The 20275-nt window shown below is 54.1% G+C and overlaps 2 protein-coding genes across 13 annotated transcripts in view; one reads left to right on the top strand and one right to left on the bottom strand.

The window, feature by feature from the left end:
* ABCC10 (ATP binding cassette subfamily C member 10) overlaps positions 1–13397 on the top strand; it is a 22101-nt gene extending 8704 nt beyond the window's left edge. For 3 of the 10 annotated variants that reach the window (XM_012448703.2, XM_012448702.2, XM_064361015.1), the window contains exons 7-22: positions 1201–1280; positions 1878–2049; positions 4250–4348; positions 5207–5396; positions 6126–6203; positions 6352–6546; positions 6981–7131; positions 7319–7508; positions 8974–9317; positions 9634–9803; positions 10290–10450; positions 10732–10985; positions 11927–12072; positions 12153–12250; positions 12461–12573; positions 12900–13397. In XM_012448703.2, the coding sequence (XP_012304126.2) occupies positions 1201–1280; positions 1878–2049; positions 4250–4348; positions 5207–5396; positions 6126–6203; positions 6352–6546; positions 6981–7131; positions 7319–7508; positions 8974–9317; positions 9634–9803; positions 10290–10450; positions 10732–10985; positions 11927–12072; positions 12153–12250; positions 12461–12573; positions 12900–13062 (2604 nt within the window). In that variant the 3' untranslated portion in view covers positions 13063–13397. Of the gene's footprint in view, positions 1–1200; positions 1281–1877; positions 2050–4249; positions 4349–5206; positions 5397–6125; positions 6204–6351; positions 6547–6980; positions 7132–7318; positions 7509–8973; positions 9318–9633; positions 10451–10731; positions 10986–11926; positions 12073–12152; positions 12251–12460; positions 12574–12899 lie in introns of those variants that run through there. The other 7 variants (XM_064361016.1, XM_012448706.2, XM_064361017.1 and 4 more) reach the window with 7 other exon arrangements.
* DLK2 (delta like non-canonical Notch ligand 2) lies at positions 13303–20275 on the bottom strand. 3 transcript variants are annotated; one of them, XM_012448710.2, is made up of 6 exons: positions 20227–20275; positions 18171–18301; positions 17835–17898; positions 16111–16241; positions 14898–15042; positions 13303–14239 (listed from the first exon to the last, which is right to left on the bottom strand). In XM_012448710.2, the coding sequence occupies exons 2-6, from the start codon at positions 18244–18246 to the stop codon at positions 13504–13506; spliced, it is 1152 nt and encodes a 383-aa protein (XP_012304133.2). In that variant the 5' UTR covers positions 18247–18301; positions 20227–20275; the 3' UTR covers positions 13303–13503. The 3 variants fall into 3 exon arrangements, with proteins under 3 accessions (XP_012304133.2, XP_064217090.1, XP_064217091.1); XM_064361020.1 differs by lacking the exon at positions 20227–20275 and adding an exon at positions 19392–19459; XM_064361021.1 differs by lacking the exons at positions 17835–17898; positions 18171–18301; positions 20227–20275 and adding an exon at positions 16749–16887.

Genomic DNA, 20275 nt, shown 5'->3' with positions numbered 1-20275 from the left:
CACCTCCTGTCCTGAGTTTTCACTCTCTCCTGACCTCTTTCCAACCCTGTGCCCCACAGCTCAACCCAGCATTCTCTGGTGGTGGCTGAATTGCCTCCACCACATTTGGCTCACGTTTCTGGCTTAGGCTGTATGCTTTGTTTTTCCTCAGTTCAGGCAAGACAAGGCTGGAATTGTACAAAGGAATTTTGCTAACGTGTTAGTTGGGGCTTTTTTTGGATATAAGTTACGGAAACGCACTGGAGCTAGCTTAAGCAAACAAGAATGTATAATAAGGATATAGAGATATGTTGCAAAATCCAAAGGCAGGAACACAGCTGGATCTTAGAATCAGCCCAGAACCAGGCCTCAACTCGCAGAGCTCTCTGCCTTCTATGTGTACCTCTCCCTATGTTTGCCTGGTTCTCCTCTCTCTGTGGACACACCCTCCATTGAGCAGAAGATGTGACTACAGAGAGCATTTGTGCTTCCAAATTAGAGCCAACAAGGAGAAGCTGCCTCTGGGACCTGAACCCAAATTTCCAGGGAAGGATCTCAGAAGTGGTTCCCACTTGTAGATGGGTCAACCCTGGCTGCCAGGGTTGGCACATCACAGGCAGATAGAACTTCTGAGAGCTCAGTCCCTTCTATAGAAGGAACTAGGACTTTTTTTTTTCTTTTTTTTTTTTTTTTTGAACAGGGAGATAGCTCCTTGAACCAACGTTATGACAAAAAAAAAATGAAGGAAAACAGAAAAATTTAAACTATAAGGTACAGAAATACGCGTCTATGCAAAGCACTGCTTTTTGCCCTGAGATATGGGAAGTCTAGCCACAGGTTGACTTAGCCAACCCAGCATCCAGGCCCCAATGCCTGGAGTCCTACCCTCCCCTCTCCCATTCTGAGAGACTTGTCTCAGAGCTTACCTTGGAAGTTCTTGGGCAGTTTCCTGCGATTCTCTCTGGCATGCTGCTCCCCTTCAGAGGCCCTTCACATAGATAGTGAAACTGATAGCCACTCTGAGTGGAGAAAAAAACACCCTCTTTCTCTAGAGCCAACAGATCAGCCTATAAGGTGGAGAATTCTTTCCCTACACACTAAGAAGAAAAGAGAAGCCTCAGTGGGAGGATTGGCAGCCCAGAGCATCAAGAGGGAGAGCACTGCCACCTCTGTTCCTTCCCCTACCAACAGCAGACACTTGCTTGTGTGGCTTCCTTGCAGGGTATGCTGGTGGGCATCGTGGGGAAGGTGGGCTGTGGGAAGAGCTCGCTGCTGGCTGCCATCGCTGGAGAGCTCCACAGGTAACCAACCTCCTGTGCACCCCTGTCCTCACTCTGTCCTTTAGAAAACACTTACTGAGCCCCTGCTATGTGTTGGACACCTTTTTGGGGTCAGGGGTACTAAAAAGAGGAATGCATGGTCCCTTAATGGGAAGAGTTTTCAATCTGGAAAGAAGGAGGTGACCAAGAAAGTGAACCATCATAATCATTACACCAGAGTGTTTTAAATGCTATAATAGTGAGCAAAAGAATGGAAACATCCAGTGTCAGCCATTCTTTCAGAAATGTGGCTGTGTGGGGAAGGAATCTAGAGAGGAGCATAGATTTGAGGGAAGATCTTGTTTTCAGATGAGAACAAATACAATCTGGTGGCTCCTGAGCACTTGTAAATGCAACAGCTGCTTGGCTGTAGCCAAAGAGCAATTTTTTCCCTTCTCCATCTAGGATGGGCTTCATTAGGACCCCCTCACTTCAGGGGCTGCCAGCTCAGTCATGTGATATGAAAGGGGCCCCTGTGTAGAAGACAGCAGCCTGGGGAGGCTTCTAGGAGTCAAGTGCTGGGCATGGAGGGACCCAGAGAAGAGTTGGTCCCCATACTGCTGGCCTGGCTCTCTGCAGGCTACGTGGGCGTGTGGCAGTGTGGGGGCTGTCCAAGGGCTTTGGCCTGGCCACCCAGGAACCCTGGATCCAGTTTGCCACCATTCGAGACAACATCCTCTTTGGGAAGACATTTGATGCACAGCTGTACAAGGAGGTGCTAGAAGCCTGCGCCCTCAATGATGACCTCAGTGTGAGTGCCTGGCCTTGAATCCTCTTAGCTGCTTGCCTCTCCATGTGTCCCTGACACCTCAAACCAGAGCCTTACTTTTCTGGAAAGGGGTTGCTTCTACTCGGGCATCACTTATCTAGGAATGGCCATTGGACTGTGGTCCTCCCAGAGTGTCCAGCTGCCCCTTCCTATAGGGCCCAGTAGGGTGGCGACTGGGTGTTCTACATAGCAGTGGGAAGAGCCCTATGGCCTCTGGAGCTAGGGAGGGTTCTACCTGTGAGGCTTAGCTCTGCACAGCCTGGCTCCTTGTCCCCTTCTCCATACCCACCTCCCACTGGGAAGGCTTGGAAGGTTCTCCCCACCTGCTGCTGGAAAGGCTTGGAAGAGTCAAGGTCTCATTTGGTTGCAGGTTACACTAGAGAAACCTGCCAAGACTATTAGATTTCCCCTTGCCCCAATCCAGAGTACTACATTTATAGAGGAAGAGATTCCAGTTTTCTCCCTTGACTTCCCACCCAACCCCCCCGTCATCTTCAGGAGTGTCACCACCACTACCCTACCCAGGTAAAACATCCCTGGAAAGGAGCACCTTTAACTTTGACGATGAGGCATCCTGTATGCAGCTGTCATTCTTTTGTTTTTCCTTTTTTTTTTTCTTTTGAGACAGGGTCTTTTTTCTATTGCCCAGGCTGGAATGCAGTGGCGCCATCTTGGTTCACTGCAGCCTCTGCCTCCTGGGCTCAAGTGATCCTCACACCTCAGCCCCCTAAGTAGCTGGGACCACAGGCATGAGCCACCACACCTAGCTTTTTTTTTTTTTTGTAGAGACGGGATTTCACCATATTGCCCTGGGTTGTCTCGAACTCCTGACCTCAAGCGATTCACCCACCTTGGCCTCCCAAAGTGCTGGGATTACAGGCATGAGCTACTGCACCCAGCCAATAATTCATTGCTACATCAAGCTTTCCCACTTGTGCTAGGTTCTGGGTACTATTCCAGACACTAAGGAAAGAGATGAACAACAAAGCTTTTAGCTCAGGGGACTCACCATCTAGTGGATCACAATTGCTTCCTATGCATGAGGATGGGAATTCCTTTGCTTAGTAGACCATGCCTGAGGCCACAAGAAGGCTTGGAGGTAGTACCTTCCTTCTCTAAAAACCTAAGGAAGCTGGGCCAGTTGCGGTGGCTCATGCCTATAATCCCAGCACTTTGGGAGACTAAGGCAGGCAGATCACTTGAGCCCAACAGTTTGAGACCAGCCTGGGCAACATGGTAAGACCCCGTCTCTACTAAAAGTACAAAAATTAGCTGGGCGGGTGGCTCACACCTGTAATCCCAGCTACTCGGGAGGGTGAAGCAGGAAAATTGCTTGAACTAGAGCGACGGAGATTGCAGTGAGCCGAGATTATGCCACTGCACTCCAGCCTGGACGACAGAGCAAGACTCTGTCTCACATACACACACAAAAAGTAAAAATCTATAAAAGCTTTTACATCAAATTTGCCCAAGGTATCTGCCTATTAAAAAGACAAGGTAGGGCAGGCGCAGTAGCTCACGCCTATTATCCCAGCACTTTGGGAGGCCGAGGCAGATGGATCACAAGGTCAAGAGATCGAGACCATCCTGGTCAACATGGTGAAACCCTGTCTCTACTAAACATACAAAAACTAGCTGGGCATGGTGGCGCACACCTGTAATCCCAGCTACTCAGGAGGCTGAGGCAGGAGAATTGCTTGAACACAGGAGGCGGAGGTTGCGGTGAGCCGAGATCGCACCATTGTGCTCCAGCCTGGGTAACAAGAGCGAAACTCCGTCTTAAAAAAAAAAAAAAGAAAAAAGGGGGTAGTAAACGTAACAGAGTGGTTAAGAATCTGAACTTGCGTCCTGCCCCTTACTAGCTGTGGGCAAGCTAGTGAATCTGTCTGAGCTTTGGTTGCACCTGAGAAAAGGAAATGATACCATCTTCATAAGATTATCAGAGGGCTTGAATGAGATAATGCCTGTAAAGTGCTAAGCACATAGTAAGTGTTTGATAAATGTTAGATATTTTTGGAATTATGCCTTGTCTCCTCTGACTAGCTCACCCCAAATTTAACTCTGCTCTCCTCAAGCTCCCTACTTCTCTTGACTCCCACCGTCTCTTTCCTGCAAAGGGAAAGGAAGTGGGCCAGAAAGTAATAGGGAGGTCCCTGACCCACTGGGGCACTTGTTCCATCAGATCCTGCCTGCTGGAGACCAGACAGAGGTGGGGGAGAAGGGTGTGACCCTTAGTGGGGGACAGCGTGCCCGGATTGCCCTTGCTCGTGCTGTCTACCAGGTAAGTTAAAGATGGGGGTTGCAGTGGCAGGGAGGTTGGGCGAGTCCAGAGCCTTGGGTGCTTGGCTGAGTCAGGAGGATAGGAATATTTTCCTCGACATCTGGTTCCTTCCCTGCCCCGTTGAATGTTCCTGAGATATTGGCCGTCCCATCCCCTTTTGCAGATTTAAGGCAGAGTTCAAGGCCCTTTACAAAGTATTATGTGGGATGGGCATGGTGGCTTAGGTCTGTAATCCGAGCACTTTGGGAGGCCAAGGCAGAAGGATTGTTTGATCCTAGAAGTTCAAGACCAGCTTGGGCAATGTGGCAAAATCCTGTCTCCAAAAAAAATAATTTTAAAAAGCTAGTTGGTGTAATCCCAGCACTTTGGGAGGCTGAGGAGGGCAGAACACTTGAGGTCAGGAGTTTGAGACTGGCCTGGCCAACATGGTGAAACCTCATCTCTACTAAAAAAAAAAAAATACAAAAATTAGCCAGGCATAGTGGTGCATACCTGTAATCCCAGCTATTCGGGAGGCTGAGACAGGAGAATAGCTTGAACCCAAGAGGCGGAGGTTGCGGTGAGCCAAGATCATGCCACTGCATTCCAGCCTGGGCAACAAGAGCAAAACGCCATTTCCAAAAAAAAAAAAAAAAGTTATGTGGGCTGGGGCCCTGGGACCTAGGAAAGCTGGGTGCTGGCCCTGGGGTCATGTTCTCTCTTGCCTGAAGGGATGTCCACCCTCAGGTCTCACCACCTTCTCTGCTAGTGTAGGGGTAGCCCCCAGAGTTCCTCTCAACTGTCTTCCATGACCACCTTGAGATCTTCCCAGGAGAGCCTGTGGGTCCTGGTGCCCATGGTACCCTTATGTCTTCCTAGGAAAAGGAGCTCTATCTCCTCGATGACCCTCTGGCCGCTGTGGATGCAGATGTGGCCAGCCATCTACTGCACAGGTGCATCCTGGGCGTGCTGAGCCACACCACACGGCTGCTGTGCACCCACCGCACCGAGTACCTGGAGAGGGCTGACGTAGTGCTGCTGATGGAAGCTGGGCGCCTCATCCGGGCTGGTAATGGAGGCAGGAGCCCCACATAAGGGAGGTGTCTGCCCAGGTGTGGCAGGGTATTGTGAAGTACAGACTCTGCCACCTGCTGCATGTGTGGCCTGAGCCAGTCATTGCCATCTCCTGCCTTCACACAACTGGTGTGAGGAACTAGGAGAACAGGAGGGAAAAGGGGCATGTTAGTGAAATGCCAGTGTGTTTGGGACTCATGGGCTTTGTGACTGAGTGCTCCTGGGAACTTAGGGGCTCAGGGAACAGGAGAGAGAACAGTCTGATATCTTCAGAGAAAAGAAAGCAGTCAGGTTTAGAATGGTCTTTTTGTAAAAATAAAAAACTTTAAACTCTGAAAGATTTTTATGCAGAGGGACATGACCACCTGCAAGGTCACTGGGAGAGAAATAGGAGGAAGTGAAGCTCCAACCAGATGTTAGGAATTGAGTGAAGCTTGAGAAAAAGCTCTGCAGTAATGAGAAGTAACCCTGGAAACAATGGCAAGCATAGCTCTGGATGTCCTCTTGGGGATAGACATTCGTCCCTCTCTGCTGGTTGGAATCTAGGTTTACAAGGATGGACTTGAGTCCTGCTCAAGATCTAGAGTTATCCAGAGCAGGATCCTGCTAGGGTGGGTTAGAGAGGGAGGCCTAAGAGGATGGGAGGTGGGATCTGCACACGCACTGAGAAAAGCATAGTATAGACTCAGAACAGCCCCTCCTAATCTCCCCTTCTACCCTCCAGGGCCTCCCTCTGAGATTCTGCCACTGGTACAAGCTGTCCCCAAAGCCTGGGCTGAGAATGGACAAGAGTCTGACTCAGGTGCGGCTCCCCAGTGGGAGAAAAAGGCTTGCTTTTCACTCCCACACTGTGGAGCTTTTTCTACAAAGGCTGCCTACTCCTCTGAAATACTTAGTTTCCAGCTGGCACCCTGCAAGCTTAATTTCCCCATGACCCCTGATTCTCACAGCCACAGCCCAGTCAGTACAGAACCAAGAGAAAACAAAGTGGGGGCTGGAGGAGGAGCAGAGCACATCTGGTCGCCTGCTACAGGAAGAAAGCAAGAAGGAGGGCACCGTGGCCTTGCATGTGTACCAAGCTTACTGGAAGGCTGTAGGCCGGGGCTTGGCCTTAGCCATCCTCTTCTCTCTGCTCCTCATGCAAGGTGAGTGTGCCAGGGAGTCTCTTACACCACCACTGTAAGGTGTGCTGTCCAGGTGCCCATTACCTTGCACTAATCATTACAAAGCCCAGAGACTCACCAAGCATGGGTCACATCTGGGGCAAAAGCCATATTCCTAATTCTGAGAGGCCTGGGGGCCAGAGGCATGTGCTCTATAGCTAGCTTCAGTTCTGCCCCCCAGGTTAGCTCCCATTCTGCAAGTCTGAGATCCTCTTCTCCCCAGAGCTGAAGGGTGATGGGCCTAGGAGAGAAGTGCATACTAGGGAGGATATGGGGTAGTGGCAGGGTGGGGAGGCCAGGCCAGAGGGATGGAGTTGGGCAGGAACCAGAGGCAAGGGCCAAGAAAGGGGGCATTGGAATAGAATGAATGAGGGAGAGGAGCCTCTCACAGCTTTTTCCTTCCTGTCCCCACCCAGCCACGCGGAATGCTGCTGACTGGTGGCTCTCCCACTGGATCTCTCAGCTGAAGGCTGAGAATAGCTCCCGGGAGGCACCAGCCTCCACCAGCCCAGCTTCTATGGGGCTCTTCTGTCCACAGCTGCTCCTCTTTTCCCCCGGAAACCTCTAGTAAGTGGCTGGGGCTGGGAGTAGGCCTGGTGCTCTCAAGAGTGGTCTCCAGGCAGGGAGTGAGGGTTGGGGCCAGTATTCCAGGTGCTGTGGCTTCTGGAGGGTGGGAGAGATGGCATGGGGGAGGAGAAGGGACCCCTGAGTGGCCCTACTTTTGGTTACCCACAGCCCCCTCCCCACCACCCAGCACCCCAGTGTTCCCACTGCCCAAAGCTGCCCCCAATGGCTCCTCAGACCTCCGTTTCTACCTCACCGTATATGCGACCATTGCTGGTGTCAACTCCCTCTGCACCCTCCTCCGGGCAGTGCTCTTTGCGGCAGGCACCCTCCAAGCAGCTGCCACCCTGCATCGCCGCCTGCTGCATCGAGTCCTTATGGTGAGGGGCTGGGAGCTTGGGGTGGGGGAGTGCAGTCTCCTAGCCCTGTGGAGTGTCCTCTCAGGAGACTCCCTGTGGAGTCTCCTAGCCCTGTGGAGTGTCCTCCCAATACTTGGGCTCCACTGGGCCCCATCCGACATCCCTAGTCCTACATCCCATCCTTACAGATGGGTTTGGCATGTGACAATCTCTGAGACCTGGAGAGGCTGCAGGGCAGAGTGGATGCCTGGGTTCAAACCCGGTTACTTACAGCTGTAGTTTTCTCATGTGTATAATGAGGCAAATAATATAATCTACCTGAGAATTACTTCAGTTTTGGACTTTGAGGTGCAGAGGATTGACCCCTGACTTCACACAAGGCCCCTTTTCTGTTTTACTTCTTTTTTTTTTATTTTTTATTTATTTTATTTTTTAAAGATGGGTTTTCACCATGGTGGCCAGGCTGGTCTTGAACTCCTGACCTCAGGTGATCCACCCATCTTGGCCTCCCAAAGTGCTAGGATTACAGCTGTGAGCCACTGCGCCCGGCCTGTTTTACTTCTTTATCCATCCCCTTTATCTCTATGCCCTGTTTCCATTTCCTCTGGCTCCTTAAGAAGCAGCCATTCTAAAACGAGTTTCATATGTATCTTTTTGTCTTTTTACAAAATGTCTGTTTGGTATGCATGTATTTTTAATTTATGCAAATGACCTTGCGTTAGATCTCACATTCCATTTCTTACCATTTTTATTTAGGGCTGTTTCTAAGATCCATCCCTGCTGCTCCGTATGTCTCTCGTCTACTGCTTACCCTGTATACTTCTTCTGAGGACCTAATTAATTAGCACGTGGAAAGGGGTTAGGGTAGTACCTGCCACACACTAAGTGCTCACTTAGCAATTATTATTAACATTGTTCTTACAAAGCCCCTTTCTTGTCCACTTTCTTAGCAGGGCCTCTCAATAACCCTGTGAAGTAGGTTCTGTTATTCCCCTTTTACAGATAAAGAAACTGAGATGCTGAAAGTTGAAGTGACCTGGCCAAGGCTAGTTCTGTGGAGAGCCAGTAAACAAACCCAGCACTGTGTGGGTCTTTCCACTGCCTGTCAGGGGGCAGCCGCCCACTGTTCTAACGGACATCTAACTAAATCTCACTCACTGGCCAGAAGTCCTTGTCTTCTAGAGAGAGTTTAGATCCCTGCCCTTGAAAAGGGTAGTAGACATGTCTCGCCCAGAGGGAGAGGAATGGCCAGCATAGGCTCCTAGGATTGCCACTGGCCAGAGGGATGGGAGAGTCTTTCCTGTTCTGGGATAGTCTTCCTCAAGCTCTGCCAATCTCTCCTCTCTGCCCCCAACTTCTGGGGATACTTTACTCCTTCCCTATTCTCTATCTTGGGCTTTCCTTTTCACCCTATTTCCCCCAGGGCTGCCTGCCAACCCCTTTTGTGCCAGACTCTGTTCTGGCCCAACCAGTGTCCTTCTTCCAGGCACCAGTGACTTTCTTCAATGCCACGCCCACGGGCCGGATCCTAAACCGCTTCTCCTCTGACGTGGCCTGTGCAGATGACAGCCTGCCCTTCATCCTCAACATCCTCCTGGCCAATGCGGCAGGCCTGCTGGGGCTCCTGGCTGTGCTGGGCTCTGGCCTGCCCTGGCTGCTGCTGCTGCTGCCACCTTTGAGCATCATCTACTATCAGGTGCAGCGGCACTACAGGGCGTCCTCCCGGGAGCTGCGGCGCCTGGGCAGCCTCACCCTGTCTCCACTCTATACCCACCTGGTGGATACCTTGGCTGGCCTCCCTGTGCTCCGGGCTGCAGGGGCCACCTACAGGTGTGTGAACCAGAGCCCAGGGGGATGAGGTGTTGGGGGGAGGGGAAAAGAGAGACCCCCGAGAAGAGGAATATGCAGCGTAGGGTTGGTTCAGTCCTCTTGGGGACAAGAGATGGGGAAGGAGGAAAGCAACAGAAGAGGAAGATAGGGAGGCAGAGCAGACCCCCACTTTGAAAGAGCATGCTGCCATCTACAGCCTTGAGGGAGACCTGTGAGTGTATAGATCAGCTCCCGAGAAGAAGCTGCTGGATAGGGAAGGAGCCTGGGTGGCCAAGGGCAACAGTGGAGTAGCCTTGCATCCCTCTGACCTTCCCAGGTTTGAGGAGGAGAACCAGCAACTCCTTGAGCTAAACCAGAGGTGCCAGTTTGCCACCAGTGCCACAATGCAGTGGCTGGACATTCGGCTACAGCTCATGGGGGCAGCAGTGGTCAGCACCATCGCAGGCATTGCCCTGGTGCAACACCAGCAGGGCCTCGCCAACCCAGGTGCCACCCAGGACCATTCAACCCTACCTCAGCTGCAACTTAGTCCACCCCCTCCCAGATCTCTCCCTGCACTGTCCCTCAACATTCTCACCTCCCACCCAGGGTACCCTGTGAGGGTGTATCATGCTTATCATCATCACCCCCAGTTTGGAGTTGAGAAGACAGTCCCAAGGAGTGACGTCCCAGTGGTGGTGGCTCAGGGACTAGAATGAGTCTTCCAACCTGCTGGTCTTAGTCCCTTTCCTGCCCCCACCCTGTCCCCACCACACTGCCCCAGCCCATCTCAGTCTCCCACCTGCCATCCCTCCCAGCTTCTCCAACCCCACCCCCTGCCCTGCATCAAGCCTCCTGTGCCCCTGGCTAGGTCCTGTCACCCTCCTGCTTCTCTGCGCTTCCTTTAAATGCCCGCAGTCCACAGCTTGGGGAGTCTCCCACACACGTCCCGGTGTCCATGCTCTCCCAGCAGCTGATACTCCTCTCCTGCAGGGCTGGTGGGCCTGTCGCTCTCTTACGCCCTGTCCCTGACAGGCCTGCTCTCAGGCCTGGTGAGCAGCTTCACACAGACAGAGGCCATGCTGGTGAGCGTCGAGCGGCTGGAAGAGTACTCCTGTGACCTGCCCCAGGAACCCCAGGGCCAGACACTGCAGGTGGGCCTGTACCCCCACCCCAGGCCAAAGCTCTGGAACTCTGCAGACCCCAGTTTCCCCCCAAGTCATTTCTTTTTGCTCACCCATCTTTCTCAGCTCCCGTAACCTCTCTGCATGATGACAATTCTTCACTATGTCCCTTCTTGCCCATCTCTCCTCATTCTCTCCCCTTTCCTCTCACACTGTCCGTTTGTTTCTCATTATTCACCCCTCCTCACCATCACTCCTCATCTCACCCATCTCCCTCTCTCCCTCTATCTCCCACCTATGGACCCCACCAGTTGGGCACCGGCTGGCTGACCCAGGGGAGCGTGGAGTTCCAGGACGTGGTGTTGGTGTACCGGCCAGGGCTGCCAAATGCCCTGGATGGAGTGACCTTCCGCGTGCAGCCTGGAGAGAAGTTGGGCATCGTGGGCCGCACGGGCTCCGGCAAGTCTTCCCTGTTGTTGGTGCTCTTCCGGCTGCTAGAGCCCAGTTCAGGGCGAGTGCTGTTGGATGGCGTGGACACCAGCCAGCTGGAGCTGGCCCAGCTCAGGTCTGGGAGAGGTGGACTTGGGAGGGGGACAGGGGAACCAGAACTACTGGCACTTAGAGGAGGGCACAGCTAGGAAGATTTTATGTAAACTCAGGGCAGTCAGGGCTGATCAGGGGGCTGAAATGGAGGACAGGATAAGCAGGCAATGACAGCGAACTCCCAGTGCCCAGGTCCAGATTCATGGCTGGTGATCTCAATGTCTTCCTTGCCCTGACCCAGGCCACCTTTCCAGCTTCATCTTTCTTATACTTCCCAGCATATACCCTCTACTCTCGTGTACCAAGATACTGATCCCCTGAGCCCTTAGGCTCAGCAGGCAGTGCTTCAGACAGCTTGAGACCTGAGCCAGTTGCCCTTGGCTTCGGGTGGCCTCACAGGAGGGTGTACGCTCCTTCCCTACCTCCAGGTCAACCTAGTATCATTTTCTCTGAGTTCCGTGCCATGGAAAAGGTAGGGAAGCTGTATCCTAAAGCCATAGGCCTGCCTCTTCTGCCTTCTCTTCTAAGCTGTGGTGGCCCTACCTTATACCTCCACCATGTCTTCAGGACCCAATTCTAGGCCCACTCAAACCTTGAAGTGTCACCTGCCCTTTCAGTCATTCTGGTCATCCCCGTGTAGCCACTGCTGCCCTTGGAGTCAGTGCCGCAGTTTAGCCCATTCGTTTTCTCTGGTTTGTGTGTGTGCACCTCCATGAAATGTAGGCTCCTTCAGGACAGAGTCCAGCCTTTGGTTTCTTTGGTATTGCTCATAGCACTGGCAGTTCTGGGTACCAGCTGACTAACAGATCATTTGGTGGGGATGGGGTGGGGAGCAGAGTTGGGGTTATGTTCAGGTCTCATCACCAGGCTTTTGTGGAAGTGCTAGCCCTGTAGTCAAAAACTGAGCTGGGAGCAGAAGTGGCTACATCTCTAACTGCTAGACTCCATGTCATTGACCCCCAGATCCCAGCTGGCTATCATCCCCCAGGAGCCCTTTTTGTTCAGTGGGACTGTTCGGGAAAACCTGGATCCCCGATGCCTACATAAGGACAGGGCCTTGTGGCAGGCCCTGGAGCAGTGCCACCTGAGTGAGGTGATTACATCCATGGGTGAGTGCTGGACCCCAACCCTAGAGCAAGAAGGGAGCAGGGAGGGCCTGGACCCTGCAGTGAAGATGCTCTCCTTGCAGGTGGTCTGGATGGTGAGCTGGGCGAGGGTGGCCGGAGCTTATCCCTTGGGCAGAGGCAGCTGTTGTGTCTGGCCAGGGCTCTCCTCACAGATGCCAAGGTAAGGTGAGAGGAGGAGACATTAGAGAGGGCTAGGAAGGAGGTGGCAGGGGGAGTGTCAGGGTGAGGAGGTGGAGTGGGAAGATGTTTTAGGTAACCAAGTTCATTTTCCTTTTAGAGCTGGAAGTGGGGAGCTGTTGCTTGGGCCAGGCCCAGCCCACCCTACAGCCTCTCCTTCCTTGTCGTCCCCTACCCCATTCCCATATGCCAGATCCTGTGTATTGATGAGGCCACAGCAAGCGTGGACCAGAAGACAGACCAGCTGCTCCAACAGACCATCTGCAAACGCTTTGCCAGCAAGACAGTGCTGACCATTGCCCACAGGTGTGCAAACACCCAGAGTGACAGTCTAATCAGTGACTGTGGTAGCATGCACCCAGAGCCTCCATTACTTTCAGGGACCCCAGGGGTCAGGGCCCTAGAGATCCTGTCCCCCAGATAACAGCTTCTCCTTCTCTAGGTACTGCTCAGGGCCCTTTATAGCACATTATCTGAAGGACTCTGTAGTCTCTTCTCCAGCACCAATACAGGGGATAAAGCCTGTGGGGACAGACCTATGGTGTCCCAAGGGGAGAGGAGGGATAGCACGTCAGCTTTCTCACTTAGGGCATTGTCCTTCATCCCCCACACTGCCCATCTTCCCCCCACAGGCTCAGCACGATCCTGAACTCAGACCGGGTGCTGGTGCTGCAAGCGGGGAGAGTAGTGGAGCTGGACTCCCCCGCTGCCCTGTACAACCAGCCCCACTCATTGTTCCAGCAGCTGCTGCAGAGCAGCCAGCAGGGAGTCCCCTCCTCGCTTGGAGGGCCCTGAGCCCCATCCCACACCCTGCAGGGTTCTCCCCTCTCTCTGATCCAGGCTGGGCCTATACAGAGGTGCTGGCTGCTTGTTTACATTCTCCTCTGGGGCTGTACCTCTCCACACTTCCCCAGAGGGGAAAAGGGCACCCTGGGTTACTCTTTGGAAACCACTCCTTGGTGGGCAGCATCCTGAGCTTCCTCAGAACCAGGCCTCTGCTCCGGCCCTCTTGCATCTGGGACACCAGGTGGGTTTTTCTGGCATAGGAGCCCACTTGCATTTTCATAGTTTTATTTGATAAAATTCCATCTTACATTCTGTGTATTAAAAAAATAATATTTCTGGTGTGAGGCTAAGGTCTCCTCAGTGTGTGTACCCAAGCTGAAGGGTGGTGAGAAAGGACCACTCCAGTCTGAGGGGTGGAAGAGGAAGGGGGCTGGAAAGCCGCCACCTCCATCACAGTGCTGTGGTCTTTCCAGGCTCAGGGGGCAAGTCAGGTGGCAGGGGGAGCCCTGCCGGCAGCATGCTAACCTGACACTCCTGGTCCTGGCACGCTGGAGCATAGTGTGGAGCAGGGTAGCAACAGGGTCCAGGGGGGCAGACGCCCCGGCGCCAGGCCCTCAGGGTCAGCGACACAGTAGCCAGAACCAGGGCAGCAGTGAGGGCCCCAAACACCACCAGGGCCACCAGGCCAGGCTCACCTAGCCCAGCCTCTTGCCTCCGCACCACTTCTTTCACTGAGATCCGCAGCAGACCAGCCCCTGCGCTGTGGGAGGCTGGCCCTGTGGCAGGTACCACCACAGCTGAGGTGGGCCCTAGAGGGGTGTCCATTGTGGTGGGGGGATCTGGGACGGGTAAGACAAGCTCACAAGTCTTGCCACCATAGCCACTAGGGCAGAGACAGTCGAAGTCATTGACACGGTCCCGACACCGGGCCCCTCTCTGGCATGGGCGACTGGCACAGTCATCCAGGTTGATGGTGCAGAAGCGTCCAGCAAATCCCTCAGGACAGAGGCAGGAGAAGCGGTTTATGCCATCAAGGCAGGTGGCACCGTTAGCACAAGGCCGCATCAGGCAGTCATCCACGTTCACCTCACAGCGGGCACCCACAAAGCCCACCAAGCAGCGGCACGTGAAGTTGAGGGCAAAGCCCTGGTTGTCCTGGCACTGCCCGCCATTGCGGCATGGGGAGCTGGGGTGAGGGTGGGAGAGGACATGATACCAACTTACCGACACTTGCAGGGTAGCCCAGGTCAGTATCCTGACCACTGCCCGCCCTGTCACCTTGGGCTACCCTCTCCAAGCCTCAAATACCTCATTTTAAAAGTGAGAATAAAAATAGTGCCCAGCTTCCCTAACTATGAGGGTTAAATGAAATAATCAATGTTAAGCAGTTAGTTCAGGGCCCAGCCGGAAGGCAAGGCTCAGGATAAGTGTGCTATTATTATCCTCGCAGGCTCCTGGGCCTGATGCGGAAATGAGGACAAGTCCAGCCCTGCAGCCTGTTTCCTCATCCCTACGGTGACACAGAAGGGTGCAAGCCAGCATTCAGGAGAGGATAAAGGGAGACCCAGGCCTTCCACCTCCCCACACCCACCCTTCTCAATCAGAGCAGTCACACATTTGTTACTGCTCTAGCTCCTATAGGTTGTTGAAGAAATGGCTCAGAAGGTACAAAAAAAGTTGAGAAACCCTGAACTAGGAACACTGGCATGCAGGGGTTTCATCTGAGTGCTGCTGTGTGGGTCTGACCCTCAGTCTCCCATCCTCCTAACAGTCCTGCCTCTTTCCTCATCTCATCACCAGGTTCTGGTCTAACTTTCCACTCACCCCAAGGGCCCAGCACTCACCCTGCCTGTTCACAGGGTCCAGTTTTGCGCTCGCAGTCATGCCCATGGAAGCCTGGTAGGCACACACAATGGTACTCACCGCCCCCATCATACATGCACTGGCCTCCATTCTGGCAGGGGGACTGCGTGGTACAGATATGTTCATCTGGAGAAGGGACAGGAAAGGCTCTGGGGTAGCCCCTCACATCTGGTCCCCAGACCAGACTTGTCCATGCCTTCCAGGCCCCAGGCTCTGTGGGTGTGGCTATACTACAAACCCAGCCCAGGCTAGTGTGTACTAGGGAGAGACAACACTGAATTTGGAGTCAGGAGGCTCCTGGCCCTTGCTCTCAGTCTGTCTGAAACTGACTTTGGGCTGGGTATGGTGCCTCATGCCTGTAATCCCAGCACTTTGGGAGGCTGAGGTGGGGGAACAACTTGAGGTCAGGAGTTTGAGACCAGCCTGGCCAACATGGCAAAAACCCATCTCTACTAAAAATAGAAAAAAGGCCAGTGAGGTGACTCACACCTGTAATTCCAGCACTTTGGGAGGCTAAGGCAGGTGGATCACTTGAGGTCAGGATATGGAGAAAAGCCTGGCCAAAATGATGAAATCCCATCTATACTAAAAATACAAAAATTAGCCAGGCGTGGTGGCAGGCGCCTGTAATCCCAGCTACCTGGGAGGCTGAGGCAGGAGAATTGCTTAAACCCAGGAGGCAGAGGTTGCAAGTGAGCCCAGATCACACTACTGCACTCCAGTCTGGGCAATAGAGTGAGACTCAGTCTCAAAAAAAAAAAAAAAAAAAAAAATTAGCTGGGTGTGGTGGCGGGCACCTGTAATCCCAGCTACTTGGGAGGCTGAGGCAGGAGAATCACTTGAACCCAGGAGGTAGAGGTTGCAGTGAGCTGAGATCATACCACTGCACTCCAGCCTGGGTGACAGATTGAGAGTTCATCTCAAAAATGAAAAATTGACTTTGAGCAGGTTATAACTCTTCTGTGGGCCTTAGTTTCAAAAATGAGTACAATTTTTAGCAGCTGTGTTTCCTATCCCATGGGGTTATGTTGAGGATCAATTCAGACAACATATAAAAAGTATAAGATAAAAAAATTATAAAATACCGTGTATTTGAGGGTTTGACAAGGACACAATAGGCACTCAATAAACACTGATGGATGTTCCCCTAAGAGCATAGGGTTCCCAACCAACAGCTACCCTTCCTTCCCCTACCTTTGTCACAGAACTTGCCCGCCCAGCCACTGAGGCAGATGCACTGCCATGGCTGGTGGCAGGTACCATGCTGGCAGCCAGGCATCCTCACACAGCGCTCACAGTGCAGCCCCTCCCAGCCCGGGTCGCACCTGACAGGGAGAAGCACAGGGTCAGGGCTCTGGGTCATGGAAGTTAAGAAATGGAGGAGACAGAGCCAGAGCTTCTAGAAACCAAGAGGACATATGACAGCCCCTAAGGGAAAGCAGACCTGTCCCAGGTAGGTGTAGGGCTGTGCAGGGTCATAGGACACATATATGGAATCAGACATTAGCACTCAAACCCTGGTTCTGTACTTTGTCTAACCTGAGCATCAGTTTTCTTGTCTGTAAATTGGGGATACACCTTGCAGGGTTGAGTAGGGGAAGAAATAAAATGTCTATAGATGCCTCCAGTACCCCTCCTGGCATGTCTGAGGTGCTCACAAACATTTAAAGAAGAATGACCTTGAAAGGTCATCAGCGCCAGGTGTGGTGGCTCAACCTGTAATCCCAGCATTTTGGGAGGCTGAGGCCGGTGGATCACTTGAGGTCAGGAGTTCAAGACCAGCTTGGCCAACTGGGTGAAACCTCGTCTCCACTAAAAATACAAGACATTACCTGGGCATGGTGGTGTGCATCTGTAATCCGTTGTTGAAGAGGCTGAGACAGGAGAACCACTTGAACCCAAGAGGCAGAGCTGCAGTGAGCTGAGGACACACCACTGCACTCCAGCCTGGGCAACAGAGTGAGACTCCGTAAAAAAAAAAAAAAAAAAAAAAAAAAAAAGGTCATCAGAACTATCCTCCCACCCTGATTCCTGGGCAAACACTCGACTCATATTTTAAAAGCCCTCCAGGGATGAAAAGTCTCAAAGATCCCCAGCCAATTGAACTACCTGCCCTATCAGCTCATTTCTTATGTCCACTTTCCGCCTGCTACAGAATTTGCCCAATCTCCACCCTCCACCTCAGTGAACCAACTACTCAAACTCAAGAAAGATCCTTGGCCGGGCGCGGTGGCTCACGCCTATAATCCCAGCACTTTGGGAGGCCAAGGCGGGTGGATCATGGGCTCAAGAGATCGAGACCATCCTGGTCAACATGGTGAAACCCGGTCTCTACTAAAAATACAAAAATTAGCTGGGCATGGTGGCGCACCCCTGTAGTCCCAGCTACTCGGGAGGCTGAGGCAGGAGAATTGCTTGAACCTGGGAGGTGGAGGTTGCGGTGAGCTGAGATAGTGCCATTGCACTCTAGCCTGGGTAACAAGAGCAAAACTCCGTCTAAAAAAAAAAAAAAAAAAAAGATCTTCTTTCATTATAAATGTTTCTCTCCAGCAACCCTCCCTGCAGCGTTTCTTTTCCAGGCTAAACCGTTTCTCTTTCTCTCTTTCCTTTATCTCCCCATTTCCTCATGGCACCCAATCCCCAAACTCTCTCAAGTTTTAGGTCTCTTTCCCTGTATCTTGAGGAGCAGTGGTTCAGATAGAATCCCTGAATCAGACTTGGGAGATGAAAGAAGTGGGGAGATAAAAACTAGAAGAAGCAACAGAGGTGAGGTAAAGGGGAAAGAGGGGCTGGCCAGTCAACCATAGGAGTGATGAGGCATGAAGAGTAGAGTCTGAAGCCCCTAGACACTGTTGTGCATGTGAAGGGCTGGGAAATGGGGACCAAAGGGTTTGGGGGCACGTGCTCAGGACAGGTACCTGCAGGAGCCGTCAGGTGCACAGCAGCCGTGGGCCAGGTCACAGTGGGAGCTGCAGTCATCGGCTGCAAGAGATTGATGTGGGAGCGATGAGTCTTAGTCAGGACACAGCTACCTGGGATGGGGGACTCAGAAGAGAATTGGGGTTCCGGTAACTGAGTGGACTCAGCCCAAGGGCAGGACAACACAGAAACCCATTCCATTCCAAAGAGGCAACCTCGGTTTTGCTTGCCCCGCGGGTCGGAGCGGCTGCAGTGCAGTCTCCGGCCGGCAGAGGTCAACGTGCAAGCGAGGACCGCTGGACAGGGCCGCGACTGGAGCCCGCGGGCGCGCTCACCTCGGACAGGCTGACCCGGAGCCCCCAGAATGCACAACAGGCATATGAGATGCAGGCAGCGGCAGCCGCTGGGCATGGTCAGCGCCGGCCCCAGGAGGGACAGACGGATGGACGGCCGGACGCGTGGACACCTGTGGGACGGCACCAGTTAGGAGGCGGCCGGATGCGGAGATAGCGGCACGGATACGGGTTCCAAGTGACAGGAGCCGACGAGGGAGAGGGGCGCCGGGACAGAAGAAGGGGTGGGGACAGCGGGAGGGCGGGGGCGGGGAAGGGTTGAGCAGGCGAGGAGAGCAAAGACAGGAACCCGGGAGCGGGGTCTGCAAGAAGGAGGCGAAAGATGGGCAGCGCGGAGCGAGGCCAGGCGCAGGAACAGCTGGGGCTGGGATCGCAGTCAGGACGGAGGGGTCCGCGGGATGGGGACAGCGCAGAGGCGGCCTCGAGCACGGAGGGGACGCGGGGGCCGGAGGGAGGGACGGTTCCCAGCAGCGAGCAGTCCCCGCCCCACAGCTCCGACAGCCCCCGCACCACTCGCTCCCACGTCCCCTTCCTATCTCCGCCGCGCTGGGCTCGGCGGCGGCGCGGGGCCTGGAATCCCCGCCGCGCCCGTAGCCCCGCGCGCCCTGTCCCCGCAGTCCTCACCTCCGGCGGGGAGGCGGCGCGCCCCGGGGCGCAGAGCGAGGCCGGATCCGACGGTCGCTGCCGAGGGGCCGGGCGGGAGCGCGGGGCCGCCCCTAGCTGGCCGCGGGGCCGGGCGCCGAAGAGGCTGCCATGCGAGCCGAGCGCTCGGGAATCTGGGGCTCCAGGCGACCCCGAGCGGCGGCGGCGGCTCCTCGCACGCGTTCAGGCCCCCTGCCAGGGGCGGAGCCCGCCCCCACCCCCCCGCGACGCACAGCGCACACCTAGCACCCGGCGCGCCCCGGGGCCCCGGCCCTCCGCGGCCACCCAACGCCCCAACCCAGCTTCCTTCCACGAGAGAGGAAAATCTTAAGAGTCTCAATGGGAGCAAACTAAGAAGCCAGAGGCGCGCCACCCCGTTATTCTCCCATCTCCCATGCCCACTTTCCCGCCCCGCGCTCCGCGGCCCACGCCCCAGCCCTGCCCTCGCCTGCCCGCCGCCCCTCACTCTTCTCATATAGATCCCTGTACACGCAGGCACTCGCTCCCCGCCCTCCGCCTGTCACCAGCCCACGCCTCCTCGCTTGTAAAAGCCTTTATCACCCTCTTCATCTGTGTGCTCCTCCGCTCCTCCTCGCCCTCCGCTTCCTCCTCTCCTCGTCGCCGTCTCCAGCCTTTCAGGATCAACCTATCCCTATATAAATATCAACCCGATCCACCCAACCCCCACCCCCGCCCTACCCCCACCACCCTTCTCTCACTCGAGTCTCAGCTCTTCCACCCCATTCCTTTTTGTGACCGCCTCTGAGAATCCTCCTTAGACTGGGAATGCCCCTGACTCTAAATGTGCGCGCAACCCCCCCTCCACCGCCGAGTTCCTTCTCGCGTACCCAGTGACATTCGTCCTTGGCCTCAGGGTGATCCTCAACTGCCCAAATCCGGAGCTCAGATTGAGAGAGTAAGGTAGGGGCAGTGGGGGAAGTCTGTCCTCCAGGCCACTTTGCCGCTCCTGGCTCAGAGACACATTTCAAGACAAGGACCCAGCCAGGCGCGGTGGGTTCACGCCTGTAATCCCAGCACTTTGGGAGGCTGAGGCAGGCGGACCACCTGAGGCCAGGAGTTCGAGACTAGCCTAGCCAACATGGTGAAACCCCGTCTGTACTAAAAATACAGAAATTAGCCAGGCTGGTGGCGCCCGCCTGTAATCCCAGCTACTCAGAAGGCTGACGCAGGAGAATCGCTTGAGAACCCAGGAGGCACAGAGGTTGCAGTGAGCTGAGATCGTGCCACTGCACTCCACCTTGGGGGACAGTGAGAGACTGTGTCTCAAAAAAAAAAAAAAAAGGACCCACAACATAATTTCTAATTTGTGCAGGACAAGACGGCAGAGGTCAGGAACGCTAGCACCCATCTCCAGTCCTTCAGATTGAGATCTCACCTCTTTAAGCTCAAAACATCGGAAGGAGCAGTCCCTAGTCCATGCAGAG

This window comes from Aotus nancymaae, unplaced genomic scaffold, assembly GCF_030222135.1.
Source record: "Aotus nancymaae isolate 86718 unplaced genomic scaffold, 86718_ANA_hifiasm-v0.15.2.pri h1tg000040l, whole genome shotgun sequence".
Classification (NCBI taxonomy): domain Eukaryota; kingdom Metazoa; phylum Chordata; class Mammalia; order Primates; family Aotidae; genus Aotus; species Aotus nancymaae.
This window is presented reverse-complemented; position numbering and strand designations above follow the sequence as displayed.

Bases quoted from the DNA above. Each gene is read 5' to 3' on its own strand.
- DLK2 (XM_012448710.2), bottom strand. From the start codon at position 18,246: ATGCCCAGCGGCTGCCGCTGCCTGCATCTCATATGCCTGTTGTGCATT. The intron at 16,242-17,834 runs GTACCTGTCCTG...TCTCCCTGTCAG, and splicing joins GCACCTGACGGCTCCTGCAG to GTGCGACCCGGGCTGGGAGG. The intron at 14,240-14,897 runs GTGAGTGCTGGG...CCCTCACCCCAG, and splicing joins GGACCCTGTGAACAGGCAGG to CTCCCCATGCCGCAATGGCG.